Here is a 17,882-nt window from a genome sequence, read left to right as displayed (position 1 = left end):
CCACCAGTCAAAGGAAGAAGACTCTCCGGCGGGAGATCTCCTCTGTCGTTGGGAAAAGTGGTGAGGCAGTCCAGCAGGGCTCCACCGGTGGTGGTGTCGTGGCAAGTCGGCTCAGCTTCTCCCTCGTCGGATTCTTAGGTCCTGTGGCGACTTCTGAAGTTCCAGTCCCCAAAGCCCTGCTTTTATGCAGCAAACCCCCATTCACTCAACCTAGCTGTCACTCAAACATGCTAAGTGGTGAGCCGGCCGGCTCACCACTTGGGCCAATCAGAACGGAGTGCGACTGGTGTTGCCTAGGCAACTCAGTCCAGGGTGCCTAAATTCCCCTCCACCCCTCCTAAGTACCCCAGACACAGTGGCACCACTTTGGAGGGCTTCTGTGGAGAAGCCCGCCAAAAAGTGGAACAAAGGGCTCGACTTGGGTTGGAGTCACAGAAGAGAACACAAACGCCATTTTAGAATCAAGTTTTGGCAAAAAATACCAACCAGAGAATTAATATTAATTAAATAAACCGGCGGTATGTTCGAGGTTACCATAAATAATTAATTAAAGATAGTAGCCTAAAACAATGGGAAATCCCATAGGAAAATATTCGCAGTTGAATATAAAAAGTAGTATCCACTGCCACCAGCCAAAACTCCATCAGGGGGGACGGAGACGTGCCCCCTCGACTAACAGACCCCAGGGCAATTGAATTGCCCCAGCCAGTACGTCCACAATATGATGGTTTGTACTGGTTCTGTTCAGAATTTAAGACTAGTAAAGTCAATGGTGACTTTACATGCCCTGGGAGACAGTAGTCAGTCCCAGGGTCTGGAGTCTATACTGGGGGGTCACTATGACACCCCTGTGTCACTGCACTGAGGGTGCTGGGTAACACACATCACAAAAACACATGAAGCCCTATGGAGTAAAAGACCCCACAGCCCATTAAACACATCTAGATTCAAAGAAACACACTCACATCATGCCCAGGAGTGAGGGTAAAAGAGTTTCACTCTTGGCAGGAGAAAAAAATAAATCCCAAAAATCCAGCAAAGCTGCTGGGGGACTCACTAGGTTAGGAAATTCAGCCTAAACAGAGAATTCTCCCTAACATGCACCAACTACAGATTTGCAATACATGCTGGGTTCACCACAGGCTCTCGTGGGGTGCTTATATTAATACACAAACGGTTGCCCCCGACCATGACACAGGTGACCCATGACACTGGCGGCAGGTACACACTTATTACAGGAACACTAGGGAACCAGACGATAGCCCTACTCGGGATCTACTCGCCACCGACACTGCTCACCACCCTGCTACAGGACATTACACCTCTGATCTCGGGAGATAACTCAGACCTACTGGTAATTGGGGGTGACTTCAACAAAGTCATGGAGGTGGGGATGGACCGCTCACACTTAAGAGGAAGAAACCCCACTGTCCGAACCAAACTAGCAGCGTTCACCACAGGAATGGGACTGCGGGATGTGTGGCGTGACCTACACCCAGACACGAGGGATTACTCCTTCCACTCAGGGGTACACGCCTCTTTATCGCGATTAGATTACTTCTTTCTGCCTGGGCCAGAGACTCACGGGGCCACAAAGGCAACTCTACTGCCGCGCGGCATATCAGATCACTCCCCCCTGCTAATCGAGCTTAACCTGGCTAGACCACGTCCGCCCCCCTCCTGGCGCTTAAATAACTACTACCTAGGCCTCCCAGATTTTCTGGAGCAAATACAACAAATGACAAAAACTTACTTTGAGTTAAACACAGGATCGGTAGATGATCCGGGGATCCTGTGGGATGCACTCAAACCGGTGCTGAGGGGTGAGATTTTGTCATGGTCTGCTGCACACCGAAAGAAACACCAAAAGAAATTGGTAGAAGCCGAAGAGCAAGTGACCCAGGCTGAACTAAACCACCTGGCACTAGATCAACCGGAAACAAATCGAGCACTAACACTTGCCCAAAAACGCTTACAGAACGTTGCGCTAGACAACGCTAGGCAGGCACATATGACGATGAGAGCTAGAATATATGAGACCGGTGATAAAGCCGGCAAAATGCTGGCATGGTTAGAAAAACACGAAATAGGCAGCGGCCAGGTCAGAGCGATAAGATCAGAAGGAGCTGAACCCTTACTGACTGACCGCAACATAGACGAGGGCTTCGCAAGCTTACTATACAGAGCTCTACAGGTCACCCACATCGCCTATCAATAGATCGGTACTAAACGACATAACCCTCCCCACTCTAAGCGCTGAACAGCAGGCTCTACTTGAGAAAGATATCACAGAGGAGGAACTGATAGCGGCCATGTCGGAACTCCAGATGGGAAAGACACCAAGGCCAAACGGCTTCCCGATTGAGATGTGGCGTAAACTTGGTACGAATGAAATTGCCCCCCACTTACTGCGAATGTTCTTACACTCCAAGGAGAGAGGATGCCTACCGGCAGACCTCCGGAAAGCCACGTTGATAGTGATTTCCAAAGCAGACAAACCACCAGACCTCTGTAGTTCATATTGACCAATCTCACTTATTAATAGGGAGACCAAAATACTAGCAAAAATACTGGCCAACCGCTTACAAAAGGTAATCACAACATTAATTCACCCCGACCAGTGCGGATTTATGCCGAAACGGTCGACCCGCATGAACATTCATAGGCTACATACTGTAATAGAGAAAGCACCCACCACCCGAGGCCCCCTGGCTGTACTAGCAATTAATTTTGAAAAGGCTTTCGACTCGGTGTACTGGGAGGCAATTTGGGAAATAATGCGTAGGATGGAGTTTGGTCCCCAGTTTCTGAGCTGGGCGCAACTATGATATGAATCCCCCGAGGCACAAATGAGAGTGAATGGGTGGCCATCGCAAACCTTTAAGCTTGGGAAGGGAACCAGACAGGGGTGCCCATTATCCGCCATGATATTTGCCCTGGCTGTGGAACCGCTAGCAGAGGTATTGAGAACGTCACCGGCCTGGTGTGATATTCAGTGGGAAGACGGGCGAGAGGATAGAGTCTCCCTGTACGCGGATGACTTGCTTCTTTACTTAAAAGACCCACACCACGCCTGCTCCACGATTGTAGACATACTAGACAGCTACGGTACTTTCAGCGGGCTAAGAGAAAACTGGCCCAAATCAATACTGTTCCCAATAGGCACCATAACTTTTATACCGCCAGCCAACTGTCCCTTTCGCTTAGAAACTGAGCAGTTTAAATACCTTGGCATACAAATTACTAACGACTTGAGCAAATATGTGACCAATAACCTCCACCCGATAACAACGAGATTCACAGAAGATGCCAGGCACTGGGTCTCTCTCCCACTGACCCTATATAGGGCAGCATTATTCAAAATGATGGCTCTTCCATGCTTCTTATACATACTGCAAAACGCCCCACTACACACCCCAGCGAAAGAATTCAAAAAGAGACAACGCACTAAGGAAACTCCTCTGGAACAACAGACATCCACGTATTGCGCTGGGCACTCTGCAGCGTTCCATTTGGGAGGGAGGGATAGGGCTCCCCTGCCTACAGTCCTACTACTAGGCTAGCCAAATGGCAGTGGTCAATAACTTACTGCATGGGGACACCACGTTGCCACACAATAGACTAGGGAGTGCCAGAGGACGCGCTAGACCTCAAACTGAACTCCTTTACAAAGCGATTCGTAACTCAACCCCACAGTCTATGCTATCACACATTGCCCGAGTATGGAAAGACACACAAGTTCCTGGGATGGGAAGGGAAAATCACCCCACTACAGCCACTGTGGAACAATGGGAATCTACCTGAGGTAAACAAGCTTCCGAGATGGCACACATGGTTACAACATGATATCAGTACAGTGGGCGATATCGTAGAAGGGGGCAGACTGGTGTCCTTTGAAACCCTAGAGTTCAGATTTCTCCTGCCAGGCACTGAACGGTTCCAATATGCGCAGATGCAGCATGCACTACAAGCCCACCTCCCAGCACTTGAAGACATGGCCGAAAGCACTCCCCTCGAAAGAAACATAGTTGAGGCAAACATAGAGACTAAAGTAACGTCCACCATGTATAATGTAATCACTTCCTTTGCCACCACTGAACTAACCAGCCTAAAAGGCAAATGGGAAAGAGACATAGGACTTATACAACCGGAGGACTGGATGGGGGCCCTCATGTACCCTTGAGAGGTGGCCATTTCGGCCAGACTTAGACTTATCCAGCTTAAAATACTGCACAGGATTTACTACCAAAGGGTGGCATTATATCGCTGGGGGAAAACATCTGACCCACACTGTCTTCGGTGCAAGAGGGAGGAGGGAACCTTCTTCCACATACTGTGGGACTGCAACCATATACAACAGTACTGGCAAAAATGTTGCGATGAACTCTCAAGGGTACTGGGGAGAACGATACACAGAGACCCGAAGCTACTCCTGCTTGGGATAGAGTAGGAGGGAGAAGCATCTAAATACGAGAATTTGCTTCTATTGACGGCCTCGGCAATAATTAAAAGGAACATTGCACAATTATGGGGTTCGGAAACAACACCGCAGTACGAACAATGGGTGACGGACATCAACATATGCATTGCAATGGAACGGAGAGTATATACAGCCAGGGGGTGCCAGAGGAAGCAGACAAAATATGGAACAAATGGGAGGAAGCCCAATAACTGTACCAACCTGAACAATGGATAAGGCACAATGTGCAAAAGTAATCCAATCTGGCATATAGCATGAGAAATAACGGACACTGCAAGACCCTTTTCTTTCCTTTCCTTTCCTTCTTTTCTTTTCTTCTTTTCTTTTCACCTGACCAGGGACTGTTCCACTGGTCATATAGGTTGAATGTTTATATGAATAATGTATGTTTTGTGATGTTAAGATGGAAAAAACAATACAATGTGTTATTAAAAAAAAAGAAAGTGATCAGCAGTGCTTACGAGGCCCCCCAGCGCCTATTGGGCTGCTGGGAGGGGGATATGGCAGGGGGAGGTGGGGACGTTTGTCTCTACAGAGTCGCAGCAGGAGGTTGACAGGTGACAAGTTGCCTCACGCAAGAAAATAAAGGGAGCCAAACCTGAGAACAGCCGCTTTTGAAATATATTCCGGCAACCTTCCCCTTCATCATGCAGGCTGCAGCGTGTGCCGCCCCGACATGAGCTCAGGTACTCTGAGCACACGGCCCATGCTGCAGCCTGCAAGAGGGAGTCAACGGCGCAGGAGCAGGTGCAGGGCCAAGTGCAGCCGCACATGCTGCACACGCCTTATGCCGGCCCTGGCAGGTGCAGTATTTGCCAGGCATCCACAAGTGGCATATATAGAAACAACTGATGTAAGGTCTGGGCAGCTTTGGACAGTTCCTGGTGGTTGGTAGAAGTCCGGTCCAGGTGATGATTCAAATGGTTAACAAATATTCTTAAGCAGGTAAGTACTTTTTGAACCCCAATGCAAAGTAAATTAACACTTTCCTGGGGAATAGTTAAAGCACAAAGTCAGAGGTAAGAAGACTCTTTCAGGGAGCCAGGACAGCCAATGTTAGTTGAGCAAAAGTCTAGGTGAGCTGAAGCACTTCTTGCGGGTAGGTAAAAAAAGTCTTGCAAAATGTTTTAGAAGTCTTTGCAGAAAATTAAATCACTGTAGGGCCACAAGTGGGAGGCTTGTGAGGGGCAAAGCTGCAAGCAACTCTGCAAGGGCAACCAAGACAAGTCTCAAATGAGAGTTAGCAAGGCTGCACAACAAGAGGTACGTCCCCTTAGTTTTACAGTACCTTTGGTTTGAAGAAAACTGGTTTCAGCTGGCTTCTTTTCTTGTGTAGGTCTGCAGATCCTGTTGTTCCTGATACGATATGATGATATGATATGGCATTTGTAACGCGCCTATACACAAGTGTTTCAAGGCTCGACGAGGCAGGGAGGGGGGGAACAAGGGGATGACAGACAACGATCCTACTAGGCCAGGTGTCATTTAGATCGCGCAAGTGCAGGGGTAAGGGGAAGGGAAAAAGTGCAAGGGGAGGGGCGGAAGTGCAGTACAAGGTCAGTAGTATAAAATAAATAAAATAGGGCCAGCTGGTGGCAAGTGCAAGGTAAGTGCAGACAAGTGCTGGGAGGGGGGGGCTGTAGGGATACAGAGACAGTCCCTGGGCCTCAGTCATGGGAACAAGAGGGAGGACTCCTGCACTACGAATGGAAGGTTGGCGGCAGCAAAGGGCAAACTTCAGATCAGCAGCACTTCGCGGTTTCAGTTCCTCGTAGCTCTCGCAAGCACCACCACCGGGGTTATCAGATACCTTTATGGACTTTCCTCACATCTGGGGTCCAGCACTCTGTTGAGGTCGTTCAGGCTTGGTCAACCTGTTCATGGGAGTCCTGAGGATCTTCCTGAACTTCGGGTCCGATTTAAAAACTATGCACTCGATCTGGTGTTCCTCTCCCTGGCAATCGATTCCTGCAGCAGCAATGGAAGTACAGCCAGCCCTGAGAGGATGTCCAGACAAGTTCACTTTGGGGTTGATTGGTCCCACCAATCCAAGGAGAGAAGTCCTCTGTTGCAGGGCTTCTCTAGTCGAGGTGAATTCGGAGCTTCAGCAGTGCAGCAAGGCTTCACCGGCCAAACCAACAGTCCAGGAGTTGCACCAAGCATCTCTTTCAAGTTCTTCTTCGGATTCCTTCGTACAATGGTTGACTCTGCCTTCCAAGTAAAAAGCCTTGCCTTTTATGCAGGTTTCTCTCATTCATTCGCAGCCTAGCTGTCACTCACACAGCAGGGTGGCTGTCCTGCAAGGACAGCCAGCCAGCCAATCACCTTTGGGTGCATTTCTGTAACCAAGGGGATTAAGCAAAGGGAGTTTTGGGCACCTCCCTCACTTCCTGCCCTGCCAGACACGCTAGAGCCAGAGGGGGGCTTCACCAGTGAATCCCGCCAAAGACAAAATGAACAAAGGGACCAAACCTGGTTTGGCACGCAGAGTAAATCTCAAGAAGGACCTTTTCAACAAGAAATGGCGAAAATAGAATAACGGGGCCATTTTTGACAAAATGGGCACCCATGGGTGTCTTACTGCAGCTGTAATTGCAACCCACGGTAGAAACACACAATGGTGGGAAAATGTAAACCACTGCCACCAGCAATTAATTGTAGAAAGGGTAACATAAAAATGTTACATGAGAAACTAGACAAAGTGGATACTAAGTAACCCCTCCAGCACCCTATGGTAAAATAGTGTGTCCTGGGTCTAGAAAGTTACAAAATGTAAGTAAAGTCAATTTCACTTCATTGCTCTTGGAAAAAATAGTTTCACCAAGAGAATGTATTTAACCTTTGGGAAATCTGAGAGACTTCCCTGTGCCACTGCACTGAAGGTTTGGTGTGTCACAATGTAAAGATGATGCCTATGGAGGTTGTCAGACTCCAAAGTCAAAATAAACACAGAGTCCAAATCACAGAAAAATACATGAGAGTGGGAAAAGGTCTTACTCTCTCCAGGTTAGAAATTAAAAGTCCGAAAGTCCAGCAAAAACAGCTGGGGATCTCTAAGGTAGAAGGGAATTAGCACATTTCTGAGAATTCTCCCTAACAATCTTGCCTCAGCAGCAAGTGCTTTTTAGGTGCTGGCCACATTTCAGGAGTCAAGTGCTCTGATGTTCTCAGCACCTCTGATGCTTCAGGTACTCAGGTACTCAAACTCCCAGGGATCAAGTCTCCAGAGCGCCTCTTTGAATCTCCTCCCTTCCAATGTGGACATCTACTTACTCCGAGTTTGTCAAGCTCTTTTTACTGTATCTGATCTCTCCCTTGGTCCTCCACCATCATTGGTATTAGGATACACCTTTTCTGCCTTGCAATAGTAACAGATATTAGTTATTTTAAAATTAGTCCGTGTACTTTCCTTCCCTCTCTGTGAACTGCCAGCGACTCAGGTGTTCGCCTGGCGCTAGCTCTCCTTTGCCTTCTTAGAAATCTATTATGTATTTGCGAGTGTGCACCTCTATACACCATGGACCCCAACAGTTCACAAGCGTATTTCCTGTGCAGCGAGATGAGCGCAGAGAAAACACACTTGTCTCACTAGAGACAAGCAAGACTGCAGTGAGACGTACACAGTACATGGCCAATACTTGGCGTCGGGTCCATGGATTCAGAGTAGTTATGGGTGAAATTGAGTGTGGCTGCTTGCTTATAGTAATATATGTTATTTGCAATAATGAAAAACTAGAAATCGCTTTCGTTAAGAACTTTATCTAATGGTATTACTCCACCTGGGGAAGCAATTTCTTGAACAGATTATGAAAGGGTAATGTAAACACATACTAAGGAGGGGGACAGAATACCATATGTTGTGGGGATTTAAAGAGACAGGATAAATATATTAGGTAGCCAAAGAGTGACGAAGACCCAACAGGTGAGCTTTCTTAAGTGTGTCAGCAGAGGGCTTAGGCTGTAAGAGGATAGTGCATGCATAAACTCTCTTTTTGGGACAGTGGAAGTAGATGAAGCATCATATCAATCAATGGGCAGAAGTATGTGCACAACAATACTCTGTAGTGAATAAAAGGTTCAATAATAGGGATCTTCATTGGTCTCAACAATGCCAATGAACTTTCATTACAAGGATTAAGTGCATAAACATTTTGATCAGCAGAGCTTTTGTGGTCTTTACAGCCAGTTATAGGAAGGGTAAAGGTTGGACAATGAATAGCTAGGTTACAATTTATAACATAAAATGCAACAACTATACCCATGGAGTAAGTAGGGAAGTCAAACAAAGAAGTATTTAACATGACTATGCAGAGTGAAGCATCAGATGAATGCCTGAATCCAAGAGGACTGCTATTGATTTGATGACAGACTACAAAGTGCCCTAATAATACAAAAGAGCAAGTGGTGAGAGACATGGTTTAAAGGAAATAATTCAATAAACGCAACAAAAAAATCTATTTCTAACTCCACTAATTCATTACCAAATATGTTTTACCAAACCACTGGACAAACACTATGTTACAAAATTGGAAAGTCCATCAGTGGCGCAGAGAAAGTAGAGTTTAAGGACATTAAAATTGCAAGTGATTGGTTGAGTTTCTGTAACAAATCCTATTTTGAAATACGGTTTATACTTCAGTAATCTCAGAAGAAAGATGCATGCTCCTTTTGTGGTACTTGGTTTTCCATAAGATTTAAAGTTTACTCTTTTTAGTAATGGCTGAAAATGTAAACAAGTTATTAATAATATGAAACAATTGTGGAAAACTGTACATAAGTTGATGTATGGATAGGACAGTACAGTTGTATTTAACATAACTCCATACATACAGGGGGTCTCAATAAAACATACTCTTATGCGATAACAATTTTCAGGTGGTCCACTCATAAGCCATAGTGTTAGGTGACCATCCTAAAAGTTTACCTTCCCACTTTTTATATTTAGATTATAAATTGGTGTTACTAGCTAAAGACAGTTTGGGATATGTTGATTAAAAAAAGGAGTTATTACCACAAGGGTGAGATCAAAGTGGGAGAAGTATGTAAAGAGGAAAAGGGAAAGAAAAAAACAGTCAGAGTGGGCTAGATCGCGGCAAGGCACAGACTGCCAATATATGAACAGCTGGATGGAAGGAATCCCTCATGGCTGTAACGCCAAGAAGCCTAATCTGTTAAAAAGTGAACACATTACTGCAGTTGATGTGCTTATGGTGGTAGCGGTTAGGGGGTCAAGGAACTAGAGGCGCAGTGGGAGCGAGCTCCAGGTCTCATGAATTAGTGTTATATGTAGTGTGATTTTCCATGAAGTCATATTTGTGGAACATATTCAAGGTGTAATAAAACTATCACGGTGCTATGTCACTCATGGAGGTTCTATACTCCCGTTGACACATACCCCATTCTATGTCTGGAAGTTGACGTGGTGAGATCGTTTTCTAGAGGAGACCAAGTTGTATTGAAACGGTTACAGCAGGGTGCTTGCACGTTTGGCTTTCCAAATGTTTTGGACTACAACTCCCAGCAGGCCTAGTCAGGGGTGAGGGATCATGTGATTTGCAATTAAATGCATCTGTAGAGGAACAGGTTGCAGATCCATAGGCTGGGGATAGCTCAGGGGCAATGCATCTGTCTTGGAAGCAAAATAACGCAAATCAACACAGGTTAGAATCCCGTTTCCCTGCTTAGAGACTGGTCTCCGGTATTAAGCACGTAATAAATGATTAAGGAACCAAGAATTTCTCGTCTTTTTCTTTCCAGTTACTTGTGATGTACTGTAGTGCAGTAGCGAGTATGTTATCTAAGAGTTTAGCAAAGTATAGCGATATTAAGGCACGTTAAGGACTTTTTTGATTGATTAACAGTAACAACGTACCTCTATTTTAAGTGCTTCACATCCTTTTAAAAACGTGTTTATGTTGTCAATGCACTCTGCTTCACTTGTTGGTTCCAAGCAATACTGAAATAGAAACAAATGCATCAAAATAGTGTATGCTACACCTTGGTACAGTCACAAAAACAAATAATACATAACTGGATAAATACTTACAGGTGATCCCTGAGTATCCAATGCGATCTCATTATATATGATGCTAGCTAGCTTTGTCACATTTCCACAGCACAATGGACATTGTAATAGATGTTCTACTGCAAATTAACCATTCCTGTAGTAACTGATTTATAGTGAGCAACGAACTATTTGTATAATGTTCCAATTCCCAAACATCAAACACACCAAGCATAATTACAGCCTTCGTTCAATTATAATTATCATAATTATCAGTGTTCTTTTATAACGCACTTAATACCAGAGATTGGTTTCTAAGCAAAGGATCGGCATTTGAAACTGTTGCGCTGCCTTGCTTGCTTCCAAGACAATGCGTTGCAATGCCTCATGTTGTAAATCCCTTTTTAGACAACATTTTTTAAATGCATTCTGAAAAGTCATCTACCCTGGTTAATTTAACATATTACTTTTTAATTTTATATTCAGTATGTGCAGATATTAAAAACGCATCCAACGAAGGTGAAAGACACCACTGTCATGTTTAAGTTTACGTTGAATGCACATTGTTATGTGGAAGGCAGGACAAGGGTGGGGGCGTGTTAGGCAGAATTGCATGCAGTACCCTCTGGGACCACCACATACAATTAGGACTACAGGTGTAAGCAAAAACCAACCTTTGGTATAAGTCTGTACCTCACAGTTTTGTGGTAGCGAGCTGAGCAGCCAGGCTTATCTCAAGAGGGAATGTGAGCAGTACAAGAGGTTACACAGAGGTCTTACAATCACAGTGGTTCAAGTAGACACTTCTACTCGAGGTTTCTTGGTAAAACACTTGTTCATTTATTACACAATCATTTAGAAAACCTTCACTAGAAGTAGGCAACTTAATATTATACAAAAGCAAACCAATAAGTTTCTGAACAAATTAGGCTCCCCTGAAATAGGAGCAAAATGGCCTTTCAGTTACTTTCAATGGGAGCAAAAAGGCACAAGTTAGCAGAATAGATCACAAATACTTTCTTAGGCAGTGCAAATAGTTAAGGTTCACTAGAGGACTCGATTCAGTTCAATAGGCATAGGCCAAAGTCAATGGACTAGTGTCTTGGATCGGAAAGAGCAGTTCTTGAAGTAAACGGTAAAGACTTTGCCAAAGTTCTCAAAAGTAGTTTGTACGAAAAAGAATCATATGTTGGGTCACAAGCGGATTAGGCCTGCAAGTTGGGAAAGATCCACGAACTTTCACCACGAGAGAAGCGTTCTCTCAATCGGGTTGGCACAGTACCTTAGTATGACGCAAAAGATGCAACTGAAGACGTTCGTTCCTAGCAGTTGCTGCAGATCTCACTGTTCCTGGGCCTCAGTCGTGAGGACAAGAGGTAGGAAGTCGGGGGACTCCTGCACTGCACAGGATCGTCAGAAAACGCTGACAAAATGGAGTCACTTCAGTTCGAGTAGCTGTTCATCAAGCACACAAGATGGTGTCCTTCCCCTGGTTAACCCTAACCAGTTTTGAGAATGGTTTCCAGGTGGCTGACGAGTTGATTGATCCCACCAACTCAAAGGGAGAAGTTGTCCTTGATGGGGCTTCTCTGTCCAGATGAACTTGGTAATTCGGAACTGCAGCAGGGCTTCACCAGGCAAACCAACGGTCCAGGAGTTGCAGCAGCCGTCCTCTTCCAGCTCGTCTTCAGTTCTTTCATTCCAGTGGTCAACTCTGCTTTCCAGTCCAGGAGACTCCCATTTTAAACAGTTTTCTCCCATTCATTCCAGCCTAGCTGCCACTCGCCCAGCAGGGTGGCTGTCCTTGCTGGACAGTCAGCCAGCCAAGATACCCAAGACCCAACCTGCTCTTGTGAGAGGTGGTTAGGCACCATGGAGGCCCCTCTAGGTCTAAGGGATTCCTTTCCAAGGACCCCTTGAAAAATCCTAGTGTAGGTTCGCGGTCGGGAAAAATCATGGTAGTTTGTTCTAAAACCACTGCCACCAGCCATTTCGATAGAAAAGGGTAGCATTTGACTGCTACATGAGTTTCTAGACACAGGGGATACTAGGTAACCCCTCCAGCACTCTATAGGAAGATAGTGTGTGCTGGTTCTAGGAATTAAAAAAAGACTAGTAAAGTCAATTTAACCTTACATTCTCTGGGAAACAGTAGTTTATCCCAGAGAAGGTTTTTAAACCTTTCGGAAGTCTAAAGGCTAAGGGTGCTGTGTGAAACAAATAAAAAAGATGATGCCTATGGAGTTGTTCAAAACTCCATAACCAAAGAAAATAAACACAGAAAACAAACAGAATAAAAAGTACAGAGTCCTAAAGTTCAGTAAAAGAGCTGCGGTGTCTCTAAAGTAGAGAGGAAATAGCACATTTTGAGAACTCTCCCTGACAGGGCGGGACATGTGAGGGAAAAGGATGGGGCGGGGGAGGTTAGTGAAATAAAGACGGAGTTGAGACTGGTAGCTACCGTGTGTGCCTCCCATTATTCCAGAGCGCGTGGCGCGCTGGGGCTACTGCACTTACCATGCACAAGAGGGTGTTCACTCCACAACATTGGCGACAAGGAGGTTCATATCCAGCGTGGCCTTGACAGACCAAACTCTCACTGAGAAGGAGTCTTGGAGGTGTGGCCCACCTCTGCTAATTACAACGGACCGGGCTGCAGTGGTGAATGTGCCTGGGGGCGACAGTGATTCAATCCATGAGCGAGGCTGCATGATAAGCGGCGCACGTGGCAAGCTCTCAGCCCGGGCTGCGGCAGTGTATTTAAGGCCCAGTTTCGGCATGCGAGGCCCCCTAGTGGTCACGCTCCACATTGCAGGCGAGAAAGCTAGGCCCAGCCAGTATGGGAGAAGGAACCCTGTCCCTCCAAGAGGAGGAAGAACAGGAATAAACATGTGCCATGAGAAAGAAGCATGGCGAAGCAGAAAGATACAGGGAAAAGTCTTAAAAGATGTCTGATGAGGACATGGAGATTATTACGCTCCAAGCATTTGACCTTGCGTACACAGGTAACCTAGGGCCCTGATGGGACCGATGGATGAAGGACATCAGAGTATATGTGGGGGCAATGGGCCCAATGGATGATCAACGCAAAACGAATATTCTAACCCTGGCAGTAGGAGCAGCAGTATGGGACATATTTTTTTAATTTATTTTTAATTTGTTTTATTGATTACGGTGCATCAGGGTTGTCTTTACATCAATACAACAGTAACATGTAATGGTAATACTCTTCTCTTAGTATAATACGATTGGAATAGGCATCATCCCATTACACTTACATGTGGCCAACCCATTGTCAAACAGTCAAACCAAAATAACAAAGATAACAAAAAGAGCTTGGATAATCGCTTTCCTCTGATACATTCATTGGCCTATAAGAGTGATAACTACAGTATAATCAAACTACTCTGAGATCTTACCGAGTATTGTTAATGTGGGGTAGCATGTAACAACTGCAGGTGTGTTTCTGTGTTGTGCAGTCCTTGTTACCACGTGTCCATCTCACTCAAAGTGGTTTATCATCGGAAGGGTGAAACATTGCTACATTGAGACCCTTCCAGGCATCGAACGTGTCAGCCAACCCTTCCTCACTCCCCTGCACAGCTCCAGTCCATGCTTTCGTCTCAGCCACACATCAACATTCAAATTCTTTATGCCACTGTTTATATTGGGGGCCTTGCTTGTTTTTCCACAACATAACCAGATGCATCTTTGCCAAGACGCTCGCTAAGTCCATAAACTTAATGATATATCTGTATTTACTTGGCCTCGGGTACATTCCCAAAAGACACTCTAGTGGGTTCCATTCAAACCTAGCAAGTTCAGCCATTTTGCATGCATGCTCTATTCTGAACCAGAATTTCTGTACTCCGGTGCATTTCCAGATCATATGCATCAAGTGGGCCCCTTCACTGCTACACCAGGTACAAGTTGGAGTCACATTTGCATTACATTTAGCCACTCTGCTGGGAGCCATATATGTACGATGCAATACGTTAAGCTGGATAAGACTAACCGTGCGTTCTGGGACACATTTTTAACCAAAATCAGGGCCTGATCCCACTGTACCTCTTATCTGCAGTCCCACATCAGTTTCCCATGTATTTTTCAGTTGCTCGTTTCTTGTGCTAGTCATTTCCAACAAACATACATAAATCCGAGACATCGGCCTCCAGCCGTCTTCCAGACCATACAATAATGTTAAAAGCGTCATCTCTTCTAGCTCAGCGCGCCACCCCACCCATTTTTGTTTAGCCACTTTCTGCACCTTCATGTATCGCAAGAATTGACCCCCATGTAGTCCGTCCTTCAGCATCAAACTTTCTAGGTCCCAAAACTTCACATTGTCAAACGTGTCCCCCAATTATATATATCAAATGTTTCCCAGTGTCCAGCCACCGTCAATTCTTCCAAGTCCGTACACACATCTGCTACAATGGGGACATTCCAGGAGTATGGGTGTGGTGCGCAAATCATTTTCAGCTTTTTAACCCAATTCTGTCTGCCCAGCTCTACTATTAGGCCCTGGGAGCGCATACAGTCTGTAGGGACCCACAAGATCTCCTTAAGTCTAGCCGGTTTCACTTCCATCTGTAGGAGACCAGTTTCAGGGGTGATTTCATCAGACAGCCAGCTGGGCAGCCAAATAATACAGTTCTAGGTGGGGAGCTGTACTCCTCAATCGCAGTATGATTGGTATAGCGTTTTAAGTGCGCTCCTGTGACGTAACAGAAAGTCCCTGATGATAGTTTTGAGAGCTGGGAAGAACCTTAATTCTATGTGATAATGGACATTCGTAAATGTATATAGCAACCCGGGGAGAATAATCATCTTGACTACAGAAACCCTTCCCATGAGAGAGAGTGGCAGGTGGGTCCAAAACTTCATGGATTATTCTGATTCCATCCACCGCCAACTGTATTATGTATACGAGTGTCGTGGTGTGTGTGTGCAATCTGGACACCCAAGTATTTGAAGGTGGTAGTTTCCCATTTCAGCCCCTAGTCCGGTAGGTCTGTTGTGTCTTCCCGTCTAAGCCCCGCCAGGGGAAAAAGGCAGGACCTCCGCTTGCTAAATGTGATCCACGATAGTTTTGCAAAGTCGTCCAGCACGTCTAGGATAATGGGGAGGTTGTGAGCTGGTTCACACAGATACAATAAAACATCATCCGCATACATTGATATGAGATGCCTAGTTCCTCCCACGTTTATACTGGCCTCTAGATATTCCTGCCTTAAGTATGCTGCCACGGGCACACCAGTATGCATAACATCGGGGAGAGTGGGCACCCCTGATGGGTCCCTCTTTTTATATCCCATGTTTCTGAAATTTGCTTCCCAGACTTCACTCTGGCCACCGGAAGGGTATACAGTAGTTTGACCCAGTGGATAAAAGCCGCCCCCAACCCAAAGCCCCTCAGCGCTGCAAATATCCACTCCCAGTAGGCCGAATTAAAGGCCTTAATAGCATCAAGTGATGCAACCACCAGGTGTGTGGGCTGCGAGCTGGTCTGGTCTATTATATGCTGCAACCTGCGGAGGTTCACTGCAGTGCTAGGGCCAGGTACAAACCCGGTCTGATCAATGTGTGTTACGGAGGCTATGCTTTTGGGCAGGTGGCTGGCTAGTATGGTTGTATTTTAACATCAAAATTTAACATGGCTGGGGGGCAGTAGGTGTAGCATCTCTCCATGGGCTTCCCAGGCTTAGGGATAGGTATCAGTGTTTTCCTCATGCTTGGCGGAAGCATAGCCCTGTCATATGATTCCTCGTAGACCTTCAAGAGCGACGGCATCCGCGTTAAGCTATACATTTTATAAAATTCAGCCGGGAGCGCGTCACTCCCTGGGGTCTTGCCCTTAGAGAGTGTAGTGACCGCTTCACCCATTTCCTACTAGGAAATGAGTCATTCCAAGGCAGCTGTCTGTTCGTCCGTGAGCCGCAGTAGTCGGATCTGACTGAACGCAGTGTCCATTTCTATATGACATATCTGTGTATCATGCTTGTACAGCTGGGTGTAGAGCATAGTGGAAATATCATTAATAGCAGTCTGGGACCGAATGGGGCACCACATTCATCATATAGCAGCGTGGTCATAACCCTGGGCCTCTCATGCTTAAATAGCGATGCCAGTAGTTTTCTGGATTTGCCTCCTTCAGCTTGCGTGTGCACCACATGTGCATCATAGTCGAATTTAGACAGTTTCCCCCAAGTCTGTGCGCACTGCAGTCTCAGTTCAACGAGATCCCCTTCCGGTGGTCTTGCCTCAGGGCTTTGAGTCTCCGTCCTAGTAATCGTTTCCTCAATGTCCACCCTTAACTATCTGCGGATGCCCGCAGCACTTGCTCTGACCGCACCCCGGACCACCACCTTCTTTGCCTCCCAGACAGTGCCCCAACTATAGAGACTGCCAATGTTGGTCTCCAAATATTGTTCTAGAGTTTTCCTGAGGTGACCATAGTGGAGGGCACCTACTGGCATACGCCCCGTCAGAATGGGGGCCCTGGGTCCCCAGGTTTCCCATGTGATCACTACCGGGGAATGGTCCGATATTGTGTGTCCCACATAATCTGCACTGGTGAATTCTGCAGTGTATGATTCCTACATACATGTAGTCTATTCTAGTGTGCAGTCCATGGGGCCGGGTGGACGAAAAAAAAGGAGTATCCCATAGAGTCCGGGTGCAATTATCCCCATATGTCAGGTAATGCAAGCTCTGATAGGGTCATGTTTAGAGCTTCTGTAGCTTGGGGAGTGCCTCCTCTGGGAGGAAAAGGCCTATCCAGATGTACGTCCCGCACATAGTTAAAATCGCCACCCCATAATAGCAAAACATCACACCTCAATGCAATCCTACTGCACAGCACACACACATGTGCTGTGATCATGTTTTTAGAGAAATAAGATTTTACAATGCAGACTTCAAGGTGGTCCATGTAACCACGCAGGATTACATACCTCCCTTCATCGTCAGTCACCACTTGCAGTGGCTGGAATGGGACCGTCGCCTCCACCCATATGAGGACGCCCCTTGCAAATTGTGAAAATGTGGAGCCATACCCAGTACCGCCCATCTCGTTAAAAGCTGCTCCTGACCATCCAGCAGTAGGCGAGTCTCCTGTAGTAGGGCTACAGCCATCTTTTTCCTACAGATATAGGATCTCACCCTATTCCTTCCTATGTATGACTGTAGTCCCCTCTCATTCCAGGATAAAAACTGCCATAGGAAAAATCCACTGCCAACCCCACCTTGTTTTCTGCACCCACCATTTTACACTCTGGCGTATCTCCATCCCACATTGCACTTCTCGGCTTCTCAAGTAAAAGCCCTACTACCAACTGACAATACAACAGGTTGCAGACAGTTCTGCCAATACCCTCCCCATGCACACATTCCTTG

General features: G+C 46.1%; 1 protein-coding gene across 2 annotated transcripts in view; it reads right to left on the bottom strand.

Annotated features, from left to right (window-relative positions):
* ARHGEF6 (Rac/Cdc42 guanine nucleotide exchange factor 6) overlaps positions 1 to 17,882 on the bottom strand; it is a 3,277,165-nt gene that overhangs the window by 3,028,181 nt on the left and 231,102 nt on the right. For both annotated transcript variants that reach the window (XM_069612789.1, XM_069612790.1), the window contains exon 2: positions 10,353 to 10,436. In XM_069612789.1, coding sequence (XP_069468890.1) covers positions 10,353 to 10,436 — 84 coding nt within the window. The remainder of the gene's footprint in view (positions 1 to 10,352; positions 10,437 to 17,882) is intronic.

Source organism: Ambystoma mexicanum, chromosome 5p (genome assembly GCF_040938575.1).
Source record: "Ambystoma mexicanum isolate Mex_15411 chromosome 5p, UKY_AmexF1_1, whole genome shotgun sequence".
NCBI classification, from domain to species: domain Eukaryota; kingdom Metazoa; phylum Chordata; class Amphibia; order Caudata; family Ambystomatidae; genus Ambystoma; species Ambystoma mexicanum.
This window is presented reverse-complemented; position numbering and strand designations above follow the sequence as displayed.